At 31.2% G+C, this 23,275-nt stretch overlaps 1 protein-coding gene and 1 non-coding gene across 2 annotated transcripts; both read left to right on the top strand.

Annotated features, from left to right (window-relative positions):
* Positions 1-15,182: 15,182 nt before the first annotated feature.
* TRNAH-GUG (transfer RNA histidin (anticodon GUG)) lies at positions 15,183-15,254 on the top strand. Its single transcript has one exon. It is a non-coding gene; the product is annotated as a tRNA-His (tRNA).
* A 316-nt stretch (positions 15,255-15,570) lies between these two features.
* On the top strand, positions 15,571-16,066 carry LOC137807008 (uncharacterized). The gene has a single exon (XM_068607422.2). The coding sequence runs from the start codon at positions 15,633-15,635 to the stop codon at positions 15,894-15,896; it is 264 nt and encodes an 87-aa protein (XP_068463523.1). The 5' UTR covers positions 15,571-15,632; the 3' UTR covers positions 15,897-16,066.
* The last annotated feature ends 7,209 nt before the right edge of the window (positions 16,067-23,275 follow it).

Here is a 23,275-nt window from a genome sequence, read left to right as displayed (position 1 = left end):
ATCTGGTTGAATGATATGTATTATATATGAATGATGTAAATTGTATGAAATTGATGTCATACATTTGGGATAATGTATGAGTTGTTGTTTGATGGTACATTAAGTATGAAAAGCCTATGTTTAACGGAGATCCTCTAGCTTCACTGATGATCTAAGTCATGTAGACTAAGATATCAGGTGGTGAGAAGCTGAGAGAGAGTTCATACACACCGGGTCCCGCTGTAGACACTCGGTATTGGATTTTTGAACTTACCCTCATCCTTTCTATTGGATTTGCTGGTAATCTTTGGATCAGGTGTTAGTCTCTGGTAAGGGCATACTTAATGAGTCTTCCGGAAGATGAAGTGGGATTGAAATGAAATCCAATGATTATGATTGAAAATAGATCCATGTGTGGTCTATATGAATGATGGAATTGGTATTGAAATTTTACATGAAATCATTTAAAGAAATGTTTATAAATTATTAGTCTAAATTGGTTCTATTTCCATGAATTATGTTATGGATTTTCTTTGCACTAGCTTACCCTTGCTTTTCGTGTTGTGTTTGAACTGCGATGACTATACTATGTACACGAGCAGATGACCATACAGGTGCAGGAGAGCCTTAGAGGTTTCAGAGTTTTATTTTGAGCTATGGATATGTAAATATTTGTATTTCTATAAATCCTAATAATGTATTAGGAATGTTTTGAAAAACTCCTAGTTTGTATAGAAACTGGTAGAACTTTTATTGTAATAGTTATATGTAAATTATGGGTGTTACATTTTATATATAAAATAGTAAAATTATTTTAAAGAAAGATAACATTATCACATTATTAACAAAATATATTAAAAAACTGTAACCATAAATAAAGTAGCGTATCTAGTTTAATTCATTATTTCTATTTTAAAACTAGATAGTAATATTTAATTATTATTTTTTTCTTTCATATTTTTATAAAATATTTTATTCTCTTTCTATAATTTTTATTGAAAAGACAATAACGTTCTTGTAGTATTTTAGATAAATATTATATTTTTCTCTCATAATTTTAATTTTAAAGATAATTATATTTCATATAAAAATGTTTGAATATCATTTATTTTTTAATGATTAATTTATTTATAATTACACTTGCAAAGTTTCATTAATTGTTTAACATATTAATCATTCCACTAACTAAAGAATCATTAAATTTTAGAGATCAAATAATTTGTTACTACATTTACTAAATTAGATTTTATTTTAGATACTAAAAATATTTAAATTAATTTTTATTTTTAATAAATAATTTCTTAATTAGTATCTAATTAACTACCAAATTTTTAATTATCAATTATTTATATTTTAAAGTTGGTATCAAGAATCGGATAAATTGATTACATTAATAGAAAATAAAATAAAGAGATATACCATAAATAAGGTAATATGCTATAAATCCAGTAAACAATCCCACTATTAGCACTATAAATAGACATTGTTATCCAAGAGTAAGATATTTTTTTTTAAATAAATTTTTTAATGTTAAACATCACTATATTAACACTATATTTATATATATATATGAAGGTTATAACTTGTAAAATTCACTTATTAATTAACTTCCATCCACAAAAAGATTAATGTGATAAACAAATAATTTTTAAATTTTACGTTTTTAGAAACAGTTAGAAAATGCTATATATTTTTAGGACTAGAAAGAATATTTATTGTTTAGTAATCATTCTTAAATGTTAATTTGATAGTTAAATATTCAATATTTTTTTATGTAATAAGCCAAATTATTAACCCTGCACAAGATATCAATATACTTCTAAGAATTTATTTTTCTTATATTTTTTTAACTTTTTTTTTATCTTTATTCTATAGAAATTTTTTGGAGGAGCTTAAACATAATTTTGACCTTACATGCATGAATCCAAACCGGTTGCAAATATATATTTTTATCAGGAACTCGTTAATATTTGTTTTAGTGTTGTGATAAAGCATGTTAACTTGAAATTGATGATCAAAATTTATTATATTTAAATATTTAAAAATATTCGCTATAGCTTTTACAAAATATATTTAAAAATGTTTCATATAAAATTTTATGTATGCATATTTGTTGCATTACCCTAAACAAAAAGTATGCCTGCGTTTGTTAGTATTTCTGAAAAAAAAATGCATACATAAGTAATTTGTAATGCCGTAACTTTTCTTAAAAAAAAATACACAGAAGCCACGCAATGCCATTTATTTTTCTTCCTTATATCCTTCTTTCTCTCTCTAACTCTCTCCCTTCTCTTTTAATTTTATCTCTCAATCTTCATCTATTTTTATAATCTGATTGGATGACGAGTTAAGGAACATTTATACCCGATCAGATTTTCAAATAGAGTAAGTTCATTTTTGCTCTAAATATAATTTGTTCTCTGTTTTTCTTAGGATTTAGTCATCAATCTTGGTGGGGTCAATTAAGAAGATTATGTTAGGTCTATTAGTGTCTAAGTTCAAGAGGGGAGGGGGTGAATTGAGCTTATAAAAATTTTCGCAAATACAAACAATTTTCTGTATATCAGAGACAAATGAACAGATTGTTTTTAAAAGAAATAGATTAATTTTTCAGAACAGTCTAGCACAATTTGAATTTGTTCAGATTAAAATTGCAATCAACAGAGAGGTATAATAGAATCAGATTGGTTAGATTTTACAAGTTCGAAGAATACAACTATGCCAAGAAAACAACCAAGTTCATCCAACACAAGGTTTTAAAGAGAATGAATCTTTCTCAGGTTTTAATGAATAGACTATTTGTTCACAGACCAATTAAAACTTCATGTACAACTACCTTGTTTGTGATTAGAAAACTTTAACAAATCAGGAAGAACAATTTTTATTAAACCTAGAATTAACAGATTCAATTTCAAAAGAACAGAGAGTTCTTGACAGAATTAAGCAAAACCAGAAACGAGTGCAGGGATGAGAGGAAAAGACAAGCAAGTTTTTATACTGGTTCACTCATACAGAGCTACATCCAGTTTCACCTTACTCCAAGGAGGAATCCACTAAAAACAGTATCAATCACTTACAAACACAACAGTTCTTGAACACTACAAGAACAATACAACCAATGCTGAAAAACCCTATTTCAGCACACCTTGCACTCCAAGAAACCCTATCAAGGAGTGACTAACACTTACACCTTTACAAACCAGAATAAAGAAAAGATAACACCTGAAAAGAAGATGCAAGAACTCAAAACCAGTAGTTCAATTTGCTGCAGAACTGCACCAGCACCTTCACCAAGATCAAAGTTTTCCTAGAACAAGCACACTTGAAAATCCCTTTGGAAAACCTTTCAAAAATCTTTCCAATCTTTCTTCTCACATAGAAAGTGTTTAATCTCTGTCAAAAACGTAATTGCTCAGCTGCATTTCATGTGAGAGAGACTTTTCTTTTTATAGAAAACAGTTTCTAACTTCTTTTCAAAAAACAGTTGAAAAGTTGTTATGAAAATAACAGATTCAGTTTTAAACTAAACAAATTTATTTTATGAAAACTGCAAACTCAGCTAACTGAAATAATTGTCTGAGTTGTACCTTTGGTGCCCTAACTAACTTTCGAAAATCCTTTCAGCAAACCAAAGAATAAACCTGTTCTTTTACAGAGAAACAGATTTATTTTTGTGCAGTATCCTGATTTTGTTGGGGTGTCCTAGGAGCAGAATAACTATGTGTGATTCCATGTTTTTCACAATATCTATCAAACTTTGCATTTTGAAATTCTCCCCCATGATCACTACAAATCTGTTTTCATTTTCATTATGCATAACCTTAGCAAGTTTCTTAAAGGCTTTATATGCATCATTTTTAGAAGCAAGAAACATGGTCCATGTATATCTTGAAAAGTCATCAACAATCACCAAAGTATAATAATTTCCAGCTAAGCTAGCAGTCCTAGATGGCCCAAACAAGTCCATATGCAAAACATCCAAAGCTTTAATTGTAGAAACCATATCTTTTGATTTAAAGGTAGTTCTAATCTGTTTTCCCTTTACACAAGCATCACACAATCTGTTATTTTAAAATTTTATGTTTGGTAAACCAGAAACAAGTTCCTTAGACTTTAGCTTATTCAAGTGATTTGTGTGAATATGAGCTAGCCTCATATGCCACAACCATGACTCATCATTTTTAGATAACAAACACTCATTTTCAGAACAACTCTTTATAATATCTAAGAGATAGATGTTGTTTACCCTTTTTCCAGTGAACAGCACCTTACCAGAAATTTCATTTGAAATTGTACAAGTGTTGGCTTCGAATTGACCTTGTATCCCTTGTCACACAGCTGACTAATGCTTAGAAGACTATGTTTTAGCCCTTCAACATACAATACATTTTCAATAGTGGTTGAGTCTTTAGTACCAACATCTCCTCTTCCAAGAATTTTTCCTCTATTGTTTCAGCTTTGAGTTTCAGATTTATGAACTGAGTCACATCACCAGTCATGTGCTTTGAGCAGCCACTGTCCAGGTACCACTGGTTTTTCCTGCTGTTTTTCTGCAGCAAAACAGATTTAGCATATATGGTACCCCTTTTAGTCTAGGGTCCAGCATGATTAATACCTTTCCTTAGGAAGCCATTTGGCCAATCCTTTAGGAACAAGGTACCTTCTAGCTTTACATGTTCTAGATATATGACCAGACTTCATACAGTAAAAACATGTTGCAGTATGCATTGCTTTTGAACAACTAAAAGAAGAAAAACCTGTTTTGGAAGGAATAAAAAAACCAGACAGCTTTTTCACATTGCTTTTCATTTCAGAATTATATCCTAAACCATTTTTATTAAAAACAACATTCTGTGAACCTAATAAAGTTTCAAGATTTTCTCTTCCTTTAGTGAAATTTGTAAGTGTTTTTAACAAATACTCAACCTGTTTTTTCAGTTTTTTACAATTATTACAGGTTTTTATTGATGCATGCAAACATGTTAATTCAAGGCTAACCAATTCAGTTTTAGCTTTGTGCAGTTCTTCTCAAGAGCTTTGACCTTATGTTCAAGTACCCTATTCACTCTATTCAATTTATTGCAAATTACAGCTAATCTGTTTGCTTCATCATGTGTTTCCTTAAATGCAATTAGCAGCTGATCATAGTTTTCAGAATCAGTAGAAAAATCACTTACTGAATCAGAGTTCAATTCTTCATTATTCACCATAAAGCACAAATTTGCTTCCTCACTTTCGGTTGAGGAGTCACTAGATGAGGATACATCATTTTCTTCCCATGAGATGTATGCTTTTTTGCCTTTGCTTCTTTCACTCTTCTTGCTTGCTGATTTTTCTTTGTTTTGATTGTTTGGACAATCAGCTTTTATATGAACTGGTTTACCACATCCAAAACAAGTGTAATTTGAAGAATTTGAATCATTGGATTTAGAGTACCTCTTCCTTTGTTGAGTTCTGTCACGGTTTTTCTTTCTAAGAAACCTACTGAATTTTCTGGTGAGCAGACTCACAGTTTCATCATGTTCAGGATCAACTTCTTCCTCACTTGTATCATGTTCCATGGTAGTTTTCAGAGCAATTCCTTTGGCCTTCTTCTCCACAGTTTCTTGTTCTTTCAATCTTTTCAGCTCTATTTCATGCTCTATCAGCTTTCCAAAAAGTGCAGCAGTGGACATCTTGGATAAATCTCTGGATTCTGAGATTGCTGTTACCTTAGGCTGCCAGCTCCTATCAAGGCATTTTAGCACCTTTATGTTGAGCTCTTCCTTGTCAAAGACTTTACCAAGGCCAGTGAGGTGATTTACAATATGTGTAAATCGTTTCTGCACATCTGCAATACTTTCTTCTGATTGCATTTTGAACAGCTCGTACTCCTGAATTAGTGAGTGCTTCCTTGCCCGTTTCACATCATCAGTCCCTTCATGAGTTACCTCTAGTACCTCCCACATCTCCTTAGCTGAGTTACATTGAGAGACTCTAAAGAACTCATCCATATTCAGTGCAGAGGTGATGATATTCTTGGCTAAGGAGTCATATTGGGCCTTCTTCTTCTCGGTTTCACTCCATTTAGACCAAGGCTTCTTTATTGTTTCATCTTTGACAACCTGCATAGGTATAAAAGGTCTACTGACCACTGCATCCCAGATTCCCATGTCAATAGACTCCATAAAGATCTTCATCCTGATTTTCCAGAAAGCATAGTTAACACCACCAAACATAGGAGGTCTATTAATAGACGCACCTTCAGCAAAAGGCATTTTAAACTCAGACATCATGCATACACTTGAGCAAAATACAAGCCCTAGCTCTTGATACCAATTGTTAGGTCTATTAGTGTCTAAGTTCAAAAGGGGAGGCGTGAATTGAGCTTATAAAATTTTTCGCAAATACAAACAATTTTCAGTATATCAAAGACAAATGAACAAATTGTTTTTAAAAGAAACAGATTAATTTTTCAGAACAGTCTAGCACAATTTGAATTTGTTCAGATTAAAATTGCAATCAACAGAGAGGTATAACAGAATCAGATTGGTTAGATTTTACAGGTTTGAAGAATACAACTATGCCAAGAAAACAACCAAGTTCATCCAACACAAGGTTTTAAAGAGAATGAATCTTTCTCAGGTTTTAATGAATAGACTATTTGTTCACAGACCAATTAAAACTTCATGTACAACTACCTTGTTTGTGATTAGAGAACTTTAACAAATCAGGAAGAACAGTTTTTATTAAACCCAGAATTAACAAATTCATTTTCAAAAGAACAGATTGAGTTCTTGACAGAATTAAGCAAAACCAGAAACGAGTGCAGGGATGAGAGGAAAAGACAAGCAAGTTTTTATACTGGTTCACTCATACAGAGCTACATCCAGTTTCACCTTACTCCAAGGTGGAATCCACTAAAAACAGTATCAATCACTTATAAACACAACAGTTCTTGAACACTACAAGAACAATACAACCAATGCTGAAAAACCCTATTTCAGCACACCTTGCACTCCAAGAAACCCTATCAAGGAGTGACTAACACTTACACCTTTACAAACCAGAATAAAGGAAAGATAACACCTGAAAAGAAGATGCAAGAACTCAAAACCAGTAGTTCAATTTGCTGCAGAACTGCACCAGCACCTTCACCAAGATCAAAGTTTTCCTAGAACAAGCACACTTGAAAATCCCTTTGGAAAACCTTTCAAAAATCTTTCCAATCCTTCTTCTCACATAGAAAGTGTTTAATCTCTGTCAAAAACGTAATTGCTCAGCTGCATTTCATATGAGAGAGGCTTTTCTTTTTATAGAAAACAGTTTCTAACTTCTTTTCAAAAAACAGTTGAAAAGCTGTTATGAAAATAACAGATTCAGTTTTAAACTAAACAAATTTATTTTATGAAAACTGCCAACTCAGCTAACTGAAATAACTGTCTGAGTTGTACCTTTGGTGCCCTAACTAACTTTCGAAAATCCTTTCAGCAAACCAAAGAATTAACCTGTTCTTTTACAGAGAAACATATTTATTTTTGTGCAGTATCCTGATTTTTGGAGAAAACTCTAAAAGGCTTTTGGGAAAATTTTAACCACTTCAATTGCTTGATCTAAGCTTGGTTAGGCAACTGGGATAGGTCATGTAGCAAAAGGAAACCTTATACATACACAAGCCTAAATACAAAGATCATCTAAGCCTATTACAAACATCAAAGCAAACTAGTTATTTTCTACGTCAAACACACACTAAAACTGGGTAGAGAATAAGCTCCATCCATCTTCAACAGATTAATCTTCTCAACTTATTCTACTATATACTGAATTTTTGTTATGTTTGGATAACTTGCATTAGGCTCGTAAATCTTGAAGTTTATCTAGACTATGGGAAATAAAATTCTAGAAGTTGCTTGAAAAACAAGCAATTAAGGTAAGGGAAGCTAACTTTAATTTTTAATAACACCCTAGGCTAAAAGATCTGTATGTGGAGGGGACGTTGTCCCAATATTCAATTTCTCTTGCAGGGATTGTTACTTGATAAAATTGTTTGATTTTATGTTGCGTGAACATGTATAAATATTGTATTTTGATAGTTTGAAAGTTAATTATTGTTTTTGATGTTGGAAAAATTATTGAATGTTGTACATTTTTAAAATGTTGTGATTGAATGATATGTATTATATATGAATATTGAAAATTGTATGAAATTGATGTCATAAATTTGGAATAATATATATGAGTTTTTGTTTGATGGTACATTAAGTATGAAAAACCTATGTTTAACGGAGATCCTCTGGCTTCACTAATGATCTAAGTCAAGTAGACTAAGATATCAGGTGGTGAGAAACTGAGAGGAAGTTGCTGAGCGAAACTTTCTCTCTTTACTCTTTTCTCTCTCTGTCTTTTCTGACTGACGACTATCTTTCTGTTCGAAAAAACTCTAAAGGTTAATATTGGATTGGGCCTCCACATAGGAAGTGAGCCCAACCCAACAAATCTCCCCCTCACAACTATGTGGAGATGATCGACAAACCGACAATCTCACAACAAGTTTCAAACTTGCTTCTCAGTAGCGTCTTGGTCATCATATCAGCACAATTATCATCTGTATAAACTTTTGCCAACTCCAGTAACCTAGCTTCCAAAGCATCACGTATCCAATGATACCTCACATCAATATGCTTGGACCTAGAATGGAAAGTTGAATTCTTACCAAGATGAATGGCACTCTGACTATCACAAAATAGCAAGTACTTGTCTTGAACAAAACTAAACTCTTGCAGGAATTTCTTCACCCAAAGCAACTCCTTGCATGCTTCTATAATAGCAATGAACTCTGCCTCAGTAGTGGACAACGAAACACACTTCTGCAATCTAGATTGCCATGCCACAACTCCCCCTGCAAATTTAATCACATAGCCTGAGGTAGACCTTCTAGAATCTATGTGTCCACCCATATCATAATCAGTATAGCCCACAAGGGTAGACTTATCACCTCCAAAACAAAGCTTCAAACAAGTAGTACCACGAAGATACCTTAAAATCCATTTCACAGCATTCCAATGCTCTCTACCTGGATTAGACAAAAATCTACTAACATTACCAACAACATGTGCAATATTTGGTCTTGTACACACCATTCCATACATCAAACTACCCACAACAGATGCATAAGGAACCTGTTGCATATATGATTTTTCAGTTTCATTAGAAGGACTTTGTTTTGCACTCAATTTAAAATGAGTAGCAAGAGGAGTGCTTACCGCCTTGGCATTTGCCATCTGGAACCTCTATAACACTTTTTTAACATAGTGCTCCCGTGACAACCAAAGCTTCTTCTCTTGCCTATCACGCATGATTCTTATACCAAGAATTTTCTTAGCAACTCCCATATTTTTCATAGAAAATGACTCACTCAATTGCTTCTTCAACTTGTTGATCATGAAATTATCTTTCCCAACAATAAGCATGTCGTCAACATACAACAATAGAATAATGAAATCATTATTAGCAAACCTTTTAACAAAGACACAATGATCAGAAGTAGTCTTCTTGTAGCCATGCTCAAATGTAACAGACTCAAACTTCTTGTACCATTGACGCGGAGCCTGCTTCAAGCCATATAGACTTTTTCTCAGCCTACACACATGATCTTCCTTGCCTTCAACAAGAAAACCATCAGGTTGCTTCATGTAAATCTCTTCCTCCAAATCACCATGAAGGAGAGCAGTTTTAACATCCATTTGCTCTACCTCTAAATCAAGAGTAGCAGCCAAACTCAACACAATTCTAATGGATGACATCTTCACCACAGGAGAAAAAATCTCATTGAAATCAATGTCTTTTCTCTGTCTAAAACCTTTCACCACCAATCTGGCTTTATACCTTGGAGATGTAGAATTGCTTTCTTGCTTTACCCTATAAATCCACCTGTTTTCCAGAGCCTTCTTGCCTTTTGGCAATTTCACCAAAAGTGTGATTATCATACAAAGACTTCATTTCATCTTGCATTGCATCCTACCACTTTTTCTTTTCTTCACTCTCTATGGCCTCAAGATAACACTCAGGTTCTCCTTCATCTGTCAAGGTAACATAGTCATTAGAATGATACCAGGTAGATGGTTCCTTCTGCCTATTAGACCTCTGAATTTGAACTTGAGGTGGTTCAGGAGCATCACCAAGATCTTCATCTTGTGACATCCCATGTTCCTCTTCAACGTCATCAATAAGAACATCAAAATCATCTCCAAGTTTCTGATCATCAACATCATCATGTTGCTCATCATTCTGAACATTATTCTCAATAGTATCTAGATCACGTAGAGGCATTCAAACTGGATCAACATTAGACAATTTATTATCTATCTTAGATGTCGTCTTGTCTATCTTGTCAATATCTTCAATGGTGTGATCTTCCATGAACTTCACATCACGAATTCTAATTGACTTCCTCTCAACAGGATCAAAGAACTTGTAGCCAAATTCATCTTGACCATAACCAATAAAGATGCACTGCCTTGTCTTCACATCCAACTTGGATCTCTCATCCTTTGGAACATGCACATATGCTTTACAACCGAGACTCGCAAATGATCATACCTGACATTCTTGCCAAACCAAATCTTGTGTGGCACCTCACCATTGAAAGCAACTACAGGACTCAAATTAATAACATGCACCGCAGTGTACAATGCCTCACCCCAAAAATGCTTAGGCAACTTTGCTTCAGAAAGCATACACCTAACTCTTTCGATCAATATTTTGTTCATCCTTTCTGCTAAACCATTCAGCTGAGGAGTTTTAGGAGGAGTCTTTTCATGTTTAATACTGTATTGCTTGCAATAAACATAGAACGATCCACAATACTCACCACCATTGTCAGTACAAATGCATTTCAGCTTCTTGCCTGACTGTATCTCAACCAAAACATGAAATTTTTTGAATTTCTCTAGAACTTGGTCCTTTGTCTTCAAAGCATAAACCCAAAGCTTCCTAGAACAATCATCAATAAAGGTAACAAAGTAAAGTGCACCAGTAAATGACTTTACCTTCAATGGGCCACAAACATCAGAATGCACCAATTCAAGCAACTCTGACTTCTTTGAGGGAGGATGCTTCTTGAAGGATACTCTGATATGCTTACCATCCATGCAATGAGAACATTTCTCCAACTCTGCACTCTTCAATCCCAGAAGCACATCCTCTTTAGCTAAACATTTCATCCCCTTCTCACTAATATGACTAAGCCTTCGGTGCCACAAAGAAGCATCCATATCCATGGCGTTCACACTGTCTTTAGCAATCAATGCTTTTGTCCAATACATTTTACTAATTCTCTCCCCTTTGGCCACAATTAGATTACCTCTTGAGAGTTTCCACTTTCCTGAACCAAAGTGATTTTCATAACCACTATCATCAAGCATCTGGACAAAGATCAAATTAAAGCTGATATCCGGAGCATTTTTGACTCCTCTAAGCAACAACTGCATTCCCATACTGGTTTGCAAGCAAACATCACCAATACCAACTACCTCAGACACACCATCCAAAATCACCAGAAGTGTAAGATGTGAAGAACTCCTTCCTTGTTGTAACATTCAATGTAGCACCACTGTCAATTATCCACATGCTCTCATCCGATACGAGATTAACAGAATCATGGTCACGAAGAATAATAAGATCATCATCACAAATAGCAGTAGTAACACGATCATCATTGTCATGATGTTTCTCATTCTCCTTCCCTTTCTTATCCTTGTTCACCTTTTTCCAAAGAAAATAGTTTCTCTGAATGTGCCTGTGTTTGTGACAATAATGACACTCCACATTTTTGTATCTAGACTTGGACTTACTTCTGTTGTTCTGTTTACTCCCTTTCGGTTCTTTTTTCTGACTTCTCCCCCTATTTTCAGTGACAAGTACCTCAAAATGAGATGAAGTACCATGAGCCTTCCTTCTCATCTCCTCATTAAGAACACTACTCTTAACATTTTTCAAGGAGACGACACCATCAGGAGATGAGTTTGTGATTGAAACCCGAAATGTTTCCCAAGAGTCTGGTAGAGTATTCAATAGCCATAATCCCAACACTTCATCATCAAATTTGATGTCCATTTGTGACAATTGATCTCGAAGCCCTTGAAAGTCATTCAAGTGATCTGAAATAGAAATCCCCTCCTTGTACCTTAAATTCATCAAGGAATTCAACAAATATAATTTATTGTTTCCTGTACTAGAAGCATACAAGGTCTCAATCTTCTTCCACAATGATTTTTCATGTTCCTCATTAGCAATGTGATTATAAACATTCTCTTCAACATACTGACGAATAAAACCACAAACCTATTGATGCTCAAACTTCCATTCCTTACCAGTCTTTTCTTCTGGCTTTTCAGTAGCAAACACAGGAATATGAAATTTCTTCACAAATAACAGATCCTTCATTTTTCCCTTCCATAAGGGATAGTTAATGTCGTTCAAATAGACCATCTTATTTGTATTTGCCTTCATCATTCAAGCAGTCAAATAACTCCAACCAAGGAGCTCTGATACCACTCTGATGGGAAATTCAACACAATAACAATAATATATCAACAAGAGCAATAAGAAACGAATAATAATTTCCCCAACTTGCAAGAATCCGTGAGGAGCAATAACAAATAATGACAACAACAAAAAAACACTCAGGAAGACACATAAATTTTAACATGGAAAACCTTCTCAATGTCAGAAGTAAAAACCACGAGCACAAGCCAGTTAATCAAAATCCACTATGATAAAAGTTATGGTTACAAGAGAGTCTCAAATCACAGCACAAATTGTGCTAAATAACCAGCCAAATAGCAATACAACAGAGATGAAACATAGAACAAGAAACCTGAAAAATTCACAAAACTGCAGCTACCGTATGCGGCCTATATGTCACTGTTCCGGTGACTTTTGAACAATCTGAAAGGTCCAATTTAAGCACCACGAGATATAAACATGCGGACAAAATTTCAGCCCGATCCAACGGTGGACGAAACAGCAGAAGCAATCCGAAAAGTTTTGTCCTTAATAGAAACGCTGAGAACACTGCTGCAGTGTGAGATGAATTTCTCTCTGCTCAAACACCTTCTGCAAGATCCGAACGATTAAATTAAATTCACACAAAGTATGAACCTGCTCACAAAATTTCAGCCCGATCCAACCGTGAACAAAGCGTCGGTGGCGGCAAGAAGTTGCTTAGCGAAACTTTCTCTCTTTGTCTCTCTTTGCATGGATTATATATGTTATGTAATTTTTTTTTCATTAGCTTACCCTTGCTTTTCTTATTGTGTTTGAACTACGATGATTGTACTACGTACACGAGCAAATGATCATGCAGACATCAGAGGGTCTAGGGAGCTTTAGAGTGTTGTTTTGAAACTTATATTATAAATATTTGTATTTTTATAAGCTCTAATGATGTATTAGAATGTTTTGAAAACTCTAAGCTTGTATAGAAATATGTAGAACTTGTATTGTTATAGTTAGAAGTATTTCTAGGGTGTTACATAATTAATCAAAACCAAACATTGGAATTTATACTTACAACATTTAATAGAATGTCCCCCATTAATATTTTTGTTTTTTAAGAAACCTTAATTTTAAATCTCTCATAAATTTAAGTATTTTTTAATTGAATTTCTATTATAAATTTATTGTTTTACTGAATATTAAAAAATTATATATTTTAAAATTAATTTTCATCATTTTATTTTTTTCGTTATGTCTCCACATAAAAATAAAACAACAACTCCATTAAATTTGAAAATATTTACAAATTTAAATATTTTTAATTGAATATTTATTAAAAAAAACATTTTATTGAAATATTAAAATTGTTTATATTTTTGCATTGAATTTTTACTATTAATTGGGATGATGGGTTTCTCTATTCTAAAGTCTTAAGAAATATTACAAACTTAGAGAACAAGAAAAATATAGTTTTGAAATCTATTTATCTTTATAATAAATTACAAATATTAAAAAAAAGTCTACCATAGGAGAAACACGAAATAATGATATTTGATAAAAATAATTAGGGTTCCAAAATTTTATTTATTTGTATTGTAAAAGTTCTTGGTGTGGTGTTTAAAACAGTTACTTTATTGAAAAATATAAAATTAATAGATATAAATAAAACAATTTTTTAATTAAAATTTAATTGAAGAAAAATCAAATTTATGAGAAAGTTAAAACTTAATTAAATTGTTATTTAACTTTTTACATAAAAATAGTAGTAACATTGCAAATAAGTCACTCCAGTAAAGTACAAAACTTAAGAGAAAGACTCAATTAAAAAATAAATACAAAATTTTTAACTACGTAATAAATTGAATTTTTTTAATAAAACTTATTTAAAGATATTTAAATTAATGAAAAATGTAAACCTTAATTTAGTTTTCTAAATAACATAATTTTCGGGTATGATTTGTTTTTTCAATATCAAAGAGAGACTCTCAATAACTAGAACTAATTTAGACGTTATTCAGCAACACGGAGAACTATATTATAACCAAAAAAAAAGTTGACTGAACTTCATGGTAAAAGATACCTATATTTAATGTTTAAGTGTGCCTCTTGAATAAAATAATGTCTTTTTTATACTAGTTATTTCACTGGAAATAAATAGGTAACAGAACCTTCAAAAATATTTAATCACTAAAAGCTTCAAGTGAATCATATTATCACTAGTAAGCCATAAGTACAAAGAAAAAATTAGCTGAAAATTTGTATATCTTACTAGTTTATATTGTATAGTATAGTTTTTTTTTTTATAACGGTTAGATTATTTTAGTATTCTTATTTATTTGATTCTTATTGCTGAAAAAAAGAAAACAAATTAAACTGAAAAATATTAATTAAGTCAAAATAGTATAGGGTATATCTTAGTAGTTTATATTGTATAGTCATAGTTTTTTTTTATGAGTTAGATTACTTGTAGTATTCTTATTGTTAATTAAAAGAAAAAAAATTAAACTGAAAAATATTAGTTAAGTCAAAATAGTATATAGTATATCTAGTAGTTTAGATTGTATAGTTATAGATTTTTTTTATATGGGTTAGATTAGATTATCTCTACTATTCTTATTTATTCAATTTTTATGGTTAATAAAAAGAGAGAAAAAATAATTCGTAAAATATTAATTACGATATAATAGTGTAAATAAATTGTTTCATAGAACTAAATCATCAAGCGAGTGGCTGTAGTTTAGTGGTGAGAATTCCACGTTGTGGCCGTGGAGACCTGGGCTCGAATCCCAGCAGCCACACTCACTTTTTAAAAACCTTTTTAGATTCCTTGTTCCATTCCAGCCACAATCACTTTTTTTTTTTCGTCCAAAACGCGTTATTCGAATATATGCTACCAATCTACAAGCTATCCGAATAAGAATTTAAGAAAGGGCAAGAAATTAAAACCGTATATGTTATATAAAGAACAAAAAGAAGATGCTTTGGTTAAAACAACATTCCATCAAATGGAACCTTACTCCACCAAGAATAACTTTATTTGAAAGATGATTCAGTCCACTAACAAAGTGCATGCTTCTCTATTAAGTTTCATCTGTGTATATATAGAAGGAGTCTTTGTGAGGTATTCTGACAAATAAATCAAGATCTGAAGAGAGAAAAATTTGAGAATAGTTGATATGGCAGACCTTCAACAAAAACTTGAAGCTCTGAAGGGTCTTGTTGGCGTGCTAAATAGCATGGATGATGATGAGGGTGATCAGAATGCAACGCCAGGAAATAACAATGGTGCTTCTGTGGCAGCAGGAACAGGAAGAAGGAGGCGTTCTGTTGGAAAATACAACAACACTGGGAATCAGAAGATTAAAGGTCTCAGTAACCAAACTGGCTTCACCGAAGGCAATGCTAATGGAGCTATCAACTTTGGAGATTTGCATGCCTAAGTCACTCAGATTCAAGGAATAAGGAATATATAACCTACGCCATTATATATATGTATCAACTATGAAGCTCCATCTTCACACTCTTCAAATACATAAATAATGTAACTTATAAACTATTTTGAATAAGAACTTCACTGTGTTCTTATGTATTAATAGAAAGAGTGTTGATATATTCTTCTCCTCATATTATAATTCAAAAAAGAAATAATATTTTATTAAAATATGTATCTCATTTAAAGAAATCAAACAATTTTAAAATATATACACTTATAAACTAACGCTCCACTGTGCAGTTCTTTCACTGTGTCTAATATTTTCATGTCTTAGATTAATAGAAAGAGTGCTAATACATTCACAACCAAATTATAACTAAATTAAAATGAAATTTTATTAAAATATGAATGAAAAAATGAAACAACTTTAAAATGGTATCTATCTATAATACAAATATAATGTAGGGGACTCTCGCACTAGTACAAAATGTATAAAGAAGTGCAGTGCGACTTTGCGCTCAAACGCTTTCGTTAAAAACATGGTGACATTTTTGTAATTAAGTTCATTTACAAGTGCGGTTATTAGTAAAACCGCACTTGTAAATCAAGCGTTTGGATTTACAAGGGCGACGACTATTTGTACAACCGCCCTTATAAATCAAAACACTTAGATTTACGAGGGAGGCTATTTGTATAGCCGTCCTTGTAAATCAAAACACTTGATTTACAAATGCGGCTTTACAAATAGTCGTCTTCTTAAAACCTTTTTAACCCTAATTCAGAAACGCACCACTTACATTTTGATACTCTCATTTCTCTTGCGCTTCGTTTCTCTTATGTGCTTCCTCCATTAACTGTGCTTCATCTTTTCTTCCTCTCTCTCCTTTGCATTGTTTTCGTGCCATCGGTAAGCATTATCTTCCTCTCTTCTTCTTCACCATTGATTTTTGTATGTTTTGCATTTCTCTTATGTTTTATCTTATGCAATTGCTAAGGTCATGCTTCATTGGAAAGGTTTTTGTTTGCTTTCTGTTGTGTCTTCCTCGTCGCTGCAACCGCCTTGCTCTGTCATATATTTGCATTTCATTGAGGAATTTTTATTTTCGTTTTTTGGACTTCCATTGGGATGAAATATGAAGAGATATGATATGAATAAACCAAGAGATCAAAACAAATGCTAAAATAGTGACCATGTTGTTCGGAGATCAAAGTTGAGAACTTTGATTAAAAACCCAATCAACAGCAAAAAGAAAAGAAACCCTAAACGCCTATCGTAAATGCAATTTATGAATGCGACTATATAGCCGCCTTCTTATCTCTTCGATTTGCAAATGCGTGCTCATCAAAGCGGTTATATAGCCGCCCTTATAAATGAAAAATAGTTGCACTCGTTTTGCTTTTCTGCACCAATGTCATTGAAAATTTTAACAAATGATAGAAAAAATGTTCGAAATAAATCAAAATTAAAACAATATTTTACCAAAAATAGGAATCTCAAATGCATTTTGCGCGTGACAAGTGACACTCTATAACGTTTACACGTGTCTCATTTCTCATTTTGAATTCCTTCACGGTGTCTCCTTAATTTTTATTACTTTTAATCTTTCTCTCTCTTTCATTTCTTCTTGTGCTTCTTTTTTTTTGCTTTATATCTCTTTGTCCTCTCTCTCATTTTGTTCTTTGTTCTTTCATTTTGCCTTTTGCGTTTCTGTCACCACCACCTATTTTCATAGGTTTTTCTTCATCTCCATCTTTGTGAAACTGAATCCCCTCTATGTTTACACATCGAGGTATGATATTTTCGTTTTGTTCTACACATTGGTTTTTTCATTGTAGGGTTTTTGAGGTTTTAATCGTTATTCGTTATCTCATTTTGGGTTTTTATATTCTTTCACATCCACCACTACTCCCTAAGGTTTTTCTTCATTTCCATGTTTGTGAAATTGAATCCCCTGTATGTTCAAGCACCGAGGTAACATCTTTTGCTTCAGTTTTACGCCTTGTGTTTTTCATTGTCGATTTTTTAGGGTTTAATCGTGGATGGAGTCATTTTGTTTTTTGACTCCCTAGGATTTTCACTTTTAATCTATTTTTAACCGTATTTCAATATTTTTTTTGTCAAAGACCTTTCCTTTTTATGCTTAATCTTTGTTTTCAATATTTGGCTTACTGATTTTTTTTAGTATTTATGGTTTACACATTTTCCCATTTTGAACTGTATTTTCAAGTAATTTTTTAAAAGTAACTCCTTTTTATGGTTAATGTTTATTTTGATACGTTGTCGGAATCCACTGTATATTCAGGCATCGATTTAAGGTTTTTCCATACTTTTTTACTCTTGTGTTTTTTTTTCTTTCTAGGGTTTTTCATGGTTTAATCATCAATGGAGTCATTTTCTCTTTTTATTATCTAGGGTTTCCACTTTTAATGGATTATGAACTGTATTTAATTTTTTTTCTCAATCGTTTTTATGTTTAATCTTGGTTTTTATACATTTTCAGAGTCACGATGTTATTTTTTCTGACACGTTATGCTTAGATTATGTATTTTTCCCAATCTGTGTTATAACTTTTCTAGGTTTTGATTATTTAAAAAATGTTTCCTTTTTCATGATCCTTAATTGATGGAGTTTTTGTTTTTATTCACATGTCTCCCCTGAAAGTAGTGTTCAAAGCACGATATGTTGTTTTGGTTTCACAGTTCACCATTCCCATTCCGCACACACACACATATATATATATATATATATGCTTTTTGTTTCCAGTTCACCATTCCTATTATGCATTTTCGTTTTATTTCATAACTGATCCTTACAATGTCGCGTTTCAACCAAACTACGAATTCCATCAAAGATGTTAATCCTAAAAATGGAAATTATATTCTTATAGCAAGGGTCATTCATTTGTGGTTTTTTGTTGACTTCAAGAAAACAAAGTTTCAATTCTCAATGGAAATGGTCATACAAGATAAGGAGGTGAAGTATTTTGTCATTTTTTTTATTGTTTAGTACCAAAGTTTATTTTAACTTCTTCTATTCTTGATTTACTTTTCTTTTTTTTAGGGTCACACAATTCATGTTTATGTTAGGACATCACTAATTTATAAATTTCAAAACGATATTGTTGAGGATAATGTTTATTCTTTCCAATTTTTTACTGTTTCCACTAATTCAGGATCTTATAGAACAACCCATCACTATTACAAAATTCATTTCCAGTTTGGAACTAAGGTAACATGTTTAGGTAATGATCCCTTAGTATACTCCAATGTATGTGTTAAGAGCTTATGGTTGTATACCACTTACTTAGTGGGTTCGTTCAGTTATTATGCATTGAGTTCAATATATTTGTTTAGGGTTTAGTGTAAAATAATTAATGTTTTTTCATGTTTTTGGAATACTCACATGTGTAGGCATTAAAAAATAGCTTAATAGAGCAGGGAAATCAACTCAGTTAAATGTCATATCCATTCAAGTTCATGGGTAAGCTAATATTTTGAAATACAATTAATTCATTTCAATAACAACCAATGCAATTTTTTTTCATTACAATTTTTTGTTACAACAGGTTCCAAATGGAGTATACCTTATTTGGTAACTATGTTGATGACTTGAATGCATTCCTGTTATCCGAAGAGTTCCAGACTGTGTTTATGAATATGATGTTTGCTAAAGTGAAGGTTTTGTGAATTGATAAAATTGTATTATATGTTATTTATTTGTGCATTTTTCTCTTATTTATTATAACTTAATTATATATATGGCTCTAGACAAGTTTTGTCTTGAAAACGTTATGATCAAACTGTATGCTTTTTATATCTTCACTTTATGATTCTTGTTTTTGTAAATGACATGCCTTATACTATATACTTTTATTTTTTTACAAATTGCTTGGATGTTGTGAAGGATGTTCTTGCTCCATTTGTGGAACACCTTCGCAAATGGAGGCTCATAAAGAGGTGGTGGTACATGCATTTCTACATGAGGTTGATTGCTAGAAGTGTGAAAATTGACAGCGACTAGAAGCATTTTTGTGGTCTTCATTCATTCCGTCAAGGCCACAAATTATCTTTGAATGTCATAGCATGATGTTAGCCGTTCAGGCTAATGTTTTCCCTTTGGTGGAAACCAAAACAATATTTCTATTTTGTTGTTTTATTTGAGGACTGCTATTTCTTTTCTTAGTTGTTCATGCTAATGGTATTCCTTCGGTGGAAACCATAACAATTTATATTTTCGTTGGTTTATTTGAGGATTGATATAATTTGTTCATGTTTATTATGATTTTTATTATGTTTATTTATATAATTTGTTGTTTGCATTACTTGCAATATGCATAGATTATGGGTTCTATTTTTCATTCATTATCTGACATATTATAGTTGTTGGCATAATTTAATATGCTTTTCACACTAAAACAATTGTCACTACATTAAAGTTCATCAAAAGATATTCATGATTTATGTTAATTTCTTATTTTTTCTGAATATTCTTGAATGCTTATTCTGATTATATTATTAATATTTTATTATGTATTCATTTGTTTATGGATTTAGCAGAAAATTATTATGGCATAGAGGTTTACTTTTGCTTTAATTTTAGTTTAAAATAATTTATTTTTGCTGTCAAAGTACTATTTTATTTTAGTTCAAAAGTTTAATAATAATCAATGTGTTGTCATTTCTATGATATTTTATTTGAATTTATATTTATATGAGAAAGGTGGTGGCATAATTTGATGTTGACCGAAATCAAGTTTCTATTAAGAAACACACATTTTTATTCATCCATTTTATATTCAATGTACTTCATTTTTACCTAGTTTTTTTTTAATGTTTTTTTTATTTAACATTAGAAATTGATATTGCAGTGATTATGAAGATACTTTTGAGATTTGAACTACAGCTGAAATTCGTGGCCAAGAGGCGAAGTTAAATCTATAACTTCGTTGGGAACATCAGATTATATAGTTTTACTTTGGATATTTAAAATTATTTCAGATTATTGTAATGTTTATCTTATGGACAAAATTCATTCATTTTTTTTATATTAGTTAGACAGTGTAAATTAATATAATTTGATGTCATTTGTTATTATGGAATGTATTTATACTTTTATTTTAATTTTAATGTTTTACCTCATAATTTTCTCATAATTTTGTACGTTGTATGGACAATAAATATGTGTTAAATTTAAGAAACAAAAATACCAAAATTGAAAATGTGGAATAACATAAAAGAAATCATAAAAAACTTTTTAAATAGTTGATCCAGTGTCAACTTAATTTTTTTTAGATGAAAGATAAAACTTAACTATAATAATATACTTTATAATGTATCTATGGTTAAAAAATGGGCGTAACTCTTGACACAGGTCATCACCACACAAACCTTACAGAAAATAAGAGAAATCAAATATTTCTAATTTTAGCCAAAATATCTTTTTGATCTTCATTATGTAATTGACATGCTGCACTCTATAATCTCATTTATGTTTTCCTTCTAATTGCATCACCTCATAAATGTCTCTCTTTCTCTGTCTTTCGTATTTCTTCCTCTCTCTTATATGTTTTGTGCTTTCTCTATTCTGTCACAACCACCGCTACTCATAGATTTTTCTTCATTTCCATCTTTGTCAAAGTAGGAATATGTTGTCATTCTTTTGTATGCATGAGACAACAAAACTGCATCGTTCGGTGATCTTTTCCCAAAATCGTGTAACATGTTTTCTAGGCTTTTGAATTTAGTAAGAACTTTGCGATTTACATTTATGTTGTTTTGGTCATTTATTGTTTAAATGCGTTGGCTTAATCGTTATTACAGTCATTTAGATTTATGACTATTTAGGTTTTCCACTCTGAATTTGTTTTGAACTTTATTTCAATGTTTGTTTTTCAAAGATATTAATTTTTTATTTTAGTGTTTGTTTTAATCATTGTATGAGTGATTTCAATTTTTTTGTATTTAGGATTTCCTTATTTGTGAAACTAAATTCACATTAGTTTTTTTTTTCTTTTGTACGCATGGGAAAGCAAAACTCCATCCTTCGATGAGTCGTTTCTCCAAATTGTGTAACATGTTTTCTAGGTTCTTTAAAGTGGTAAGAACTCCATTTGCCATATTTTTGTTTTTTCACGTGTTAATCGGTATTACATTCATTATGAAAATGTTATGCTTAGTTTGGTTATTTTTTTCAAATTGTGTTAAATCTTTTCTCTATTTTCATTTATTAAAAAATGTTTCCTTTTGCATGATCTTGATTTTCTGTACTTTTTGGTTTGACACACATTTTTTTTGCAATTAATTAATCTTTTGTTTAAACTTTTTTTGATTTTTTGTCATGTGTAATGTTTGGTTTTATATTGCTTTCAGAGTCATTTTGGGTTATCATTCTAATTTTCAACAAATTAGTGTGCTTAACCTTCTTTCCTTTCTGCCTATTGTTAATTTTGTTTTCTTATACTTTTTGTACTCATTCGAGTTTTTTATTCATTCCAAAATTCATAACTAATTCTGAATTATATTCTTTGTTCTTTATCTGACATTAATATGCTCAGAGTATTTATTTTTCCTAAATTGCACTACAAGAAAATCATGAAATAGAAACCAATTTTTAGAGACCAAAATAATTAGTTGCAATAGTAACTAAATCAGATATCATTTTAGAAACTAAAAAAAAATTGGTTTCTAAATTAGTTTCTATTATTGTTAAATAGTTTCTAAATTGGTATCTAATTAGCAACCAAGGTATTGGTCTCTAAAACCTTGGTTGCTAATTAGATACCAATTTAGAAACTATTTAACAATAATATAAACTAATTTAGAAACCAATTTTTTTTTTTAGTTTCTAAAATGGTCTCTAATTTAGTTACTATTGCAACTAATTATTTTGGTCTCTAAAAATTGGTTTCTATTTCATGATTTTCTTGTAGTGTTGTGTTATACCTTTTTGTAGTTTCATGATCCTTAATTGATGTAGTTTTTGCTTTTATGTACATGCTTTCTATAAAAGAAATATTAGTATGGTTCATGATTTTTAATTTTTGTACTTTTTGTTGTTATGGACTTTTTTTTTTAGTAAAGTCATCTTTTGCTTACCTTTTATTTTTATCAGCAAAGATCTTTTGCTTACCTAAAACTCTTTACCAATTGCAAAATTCAAAATAGTTTTATTTTCTGACCCTACTCTGATTATTTTTTTTAATCTTAGGCCTTTTGGATTTTGAAATCACTAATATATATGTTCCTTTTTATTTATTTTTAAATAATTAAGTATGACATCTTCAAAATATATATATATATATATATATACATCTTGGTATGTTATTTGTTTTGTAGTTTAGTTTTTGCATTTTGCCTTCTCCTTTTATTTGAAAACTAACACTTACA

Source organism: Phaseolus vulgaris, chromosome 3 (genome assembly GCF_051622355.1).
Source record: "Phaseolus vulgaris cultivar YP4 chromosome 3, ASM5162235v1, whole genome shotgun sequence".
Taxonomy (NCBI): Eukaryota; Viridiplantae; Streptophyta; class Magnoliopsida; order Fabales; family Fabaceae; genus Phaseolus; species Phaseolus vulgaris.
The sequence above is the reverse complement of the archived record's forward strand: the minus strand, read 5'-3'. Positions and strand labels throughout refer to the sequence as shown.

Excerpts from the sequence above, each read along its gene's own strand:
- LOC137807008 (XM_068607422.2), top strand. The coding sequence starts at position 15,633 with ATGGCAGACCTTCAACAAAAACTTGAAGCTCTGAAGGGTCTTGTTGGC.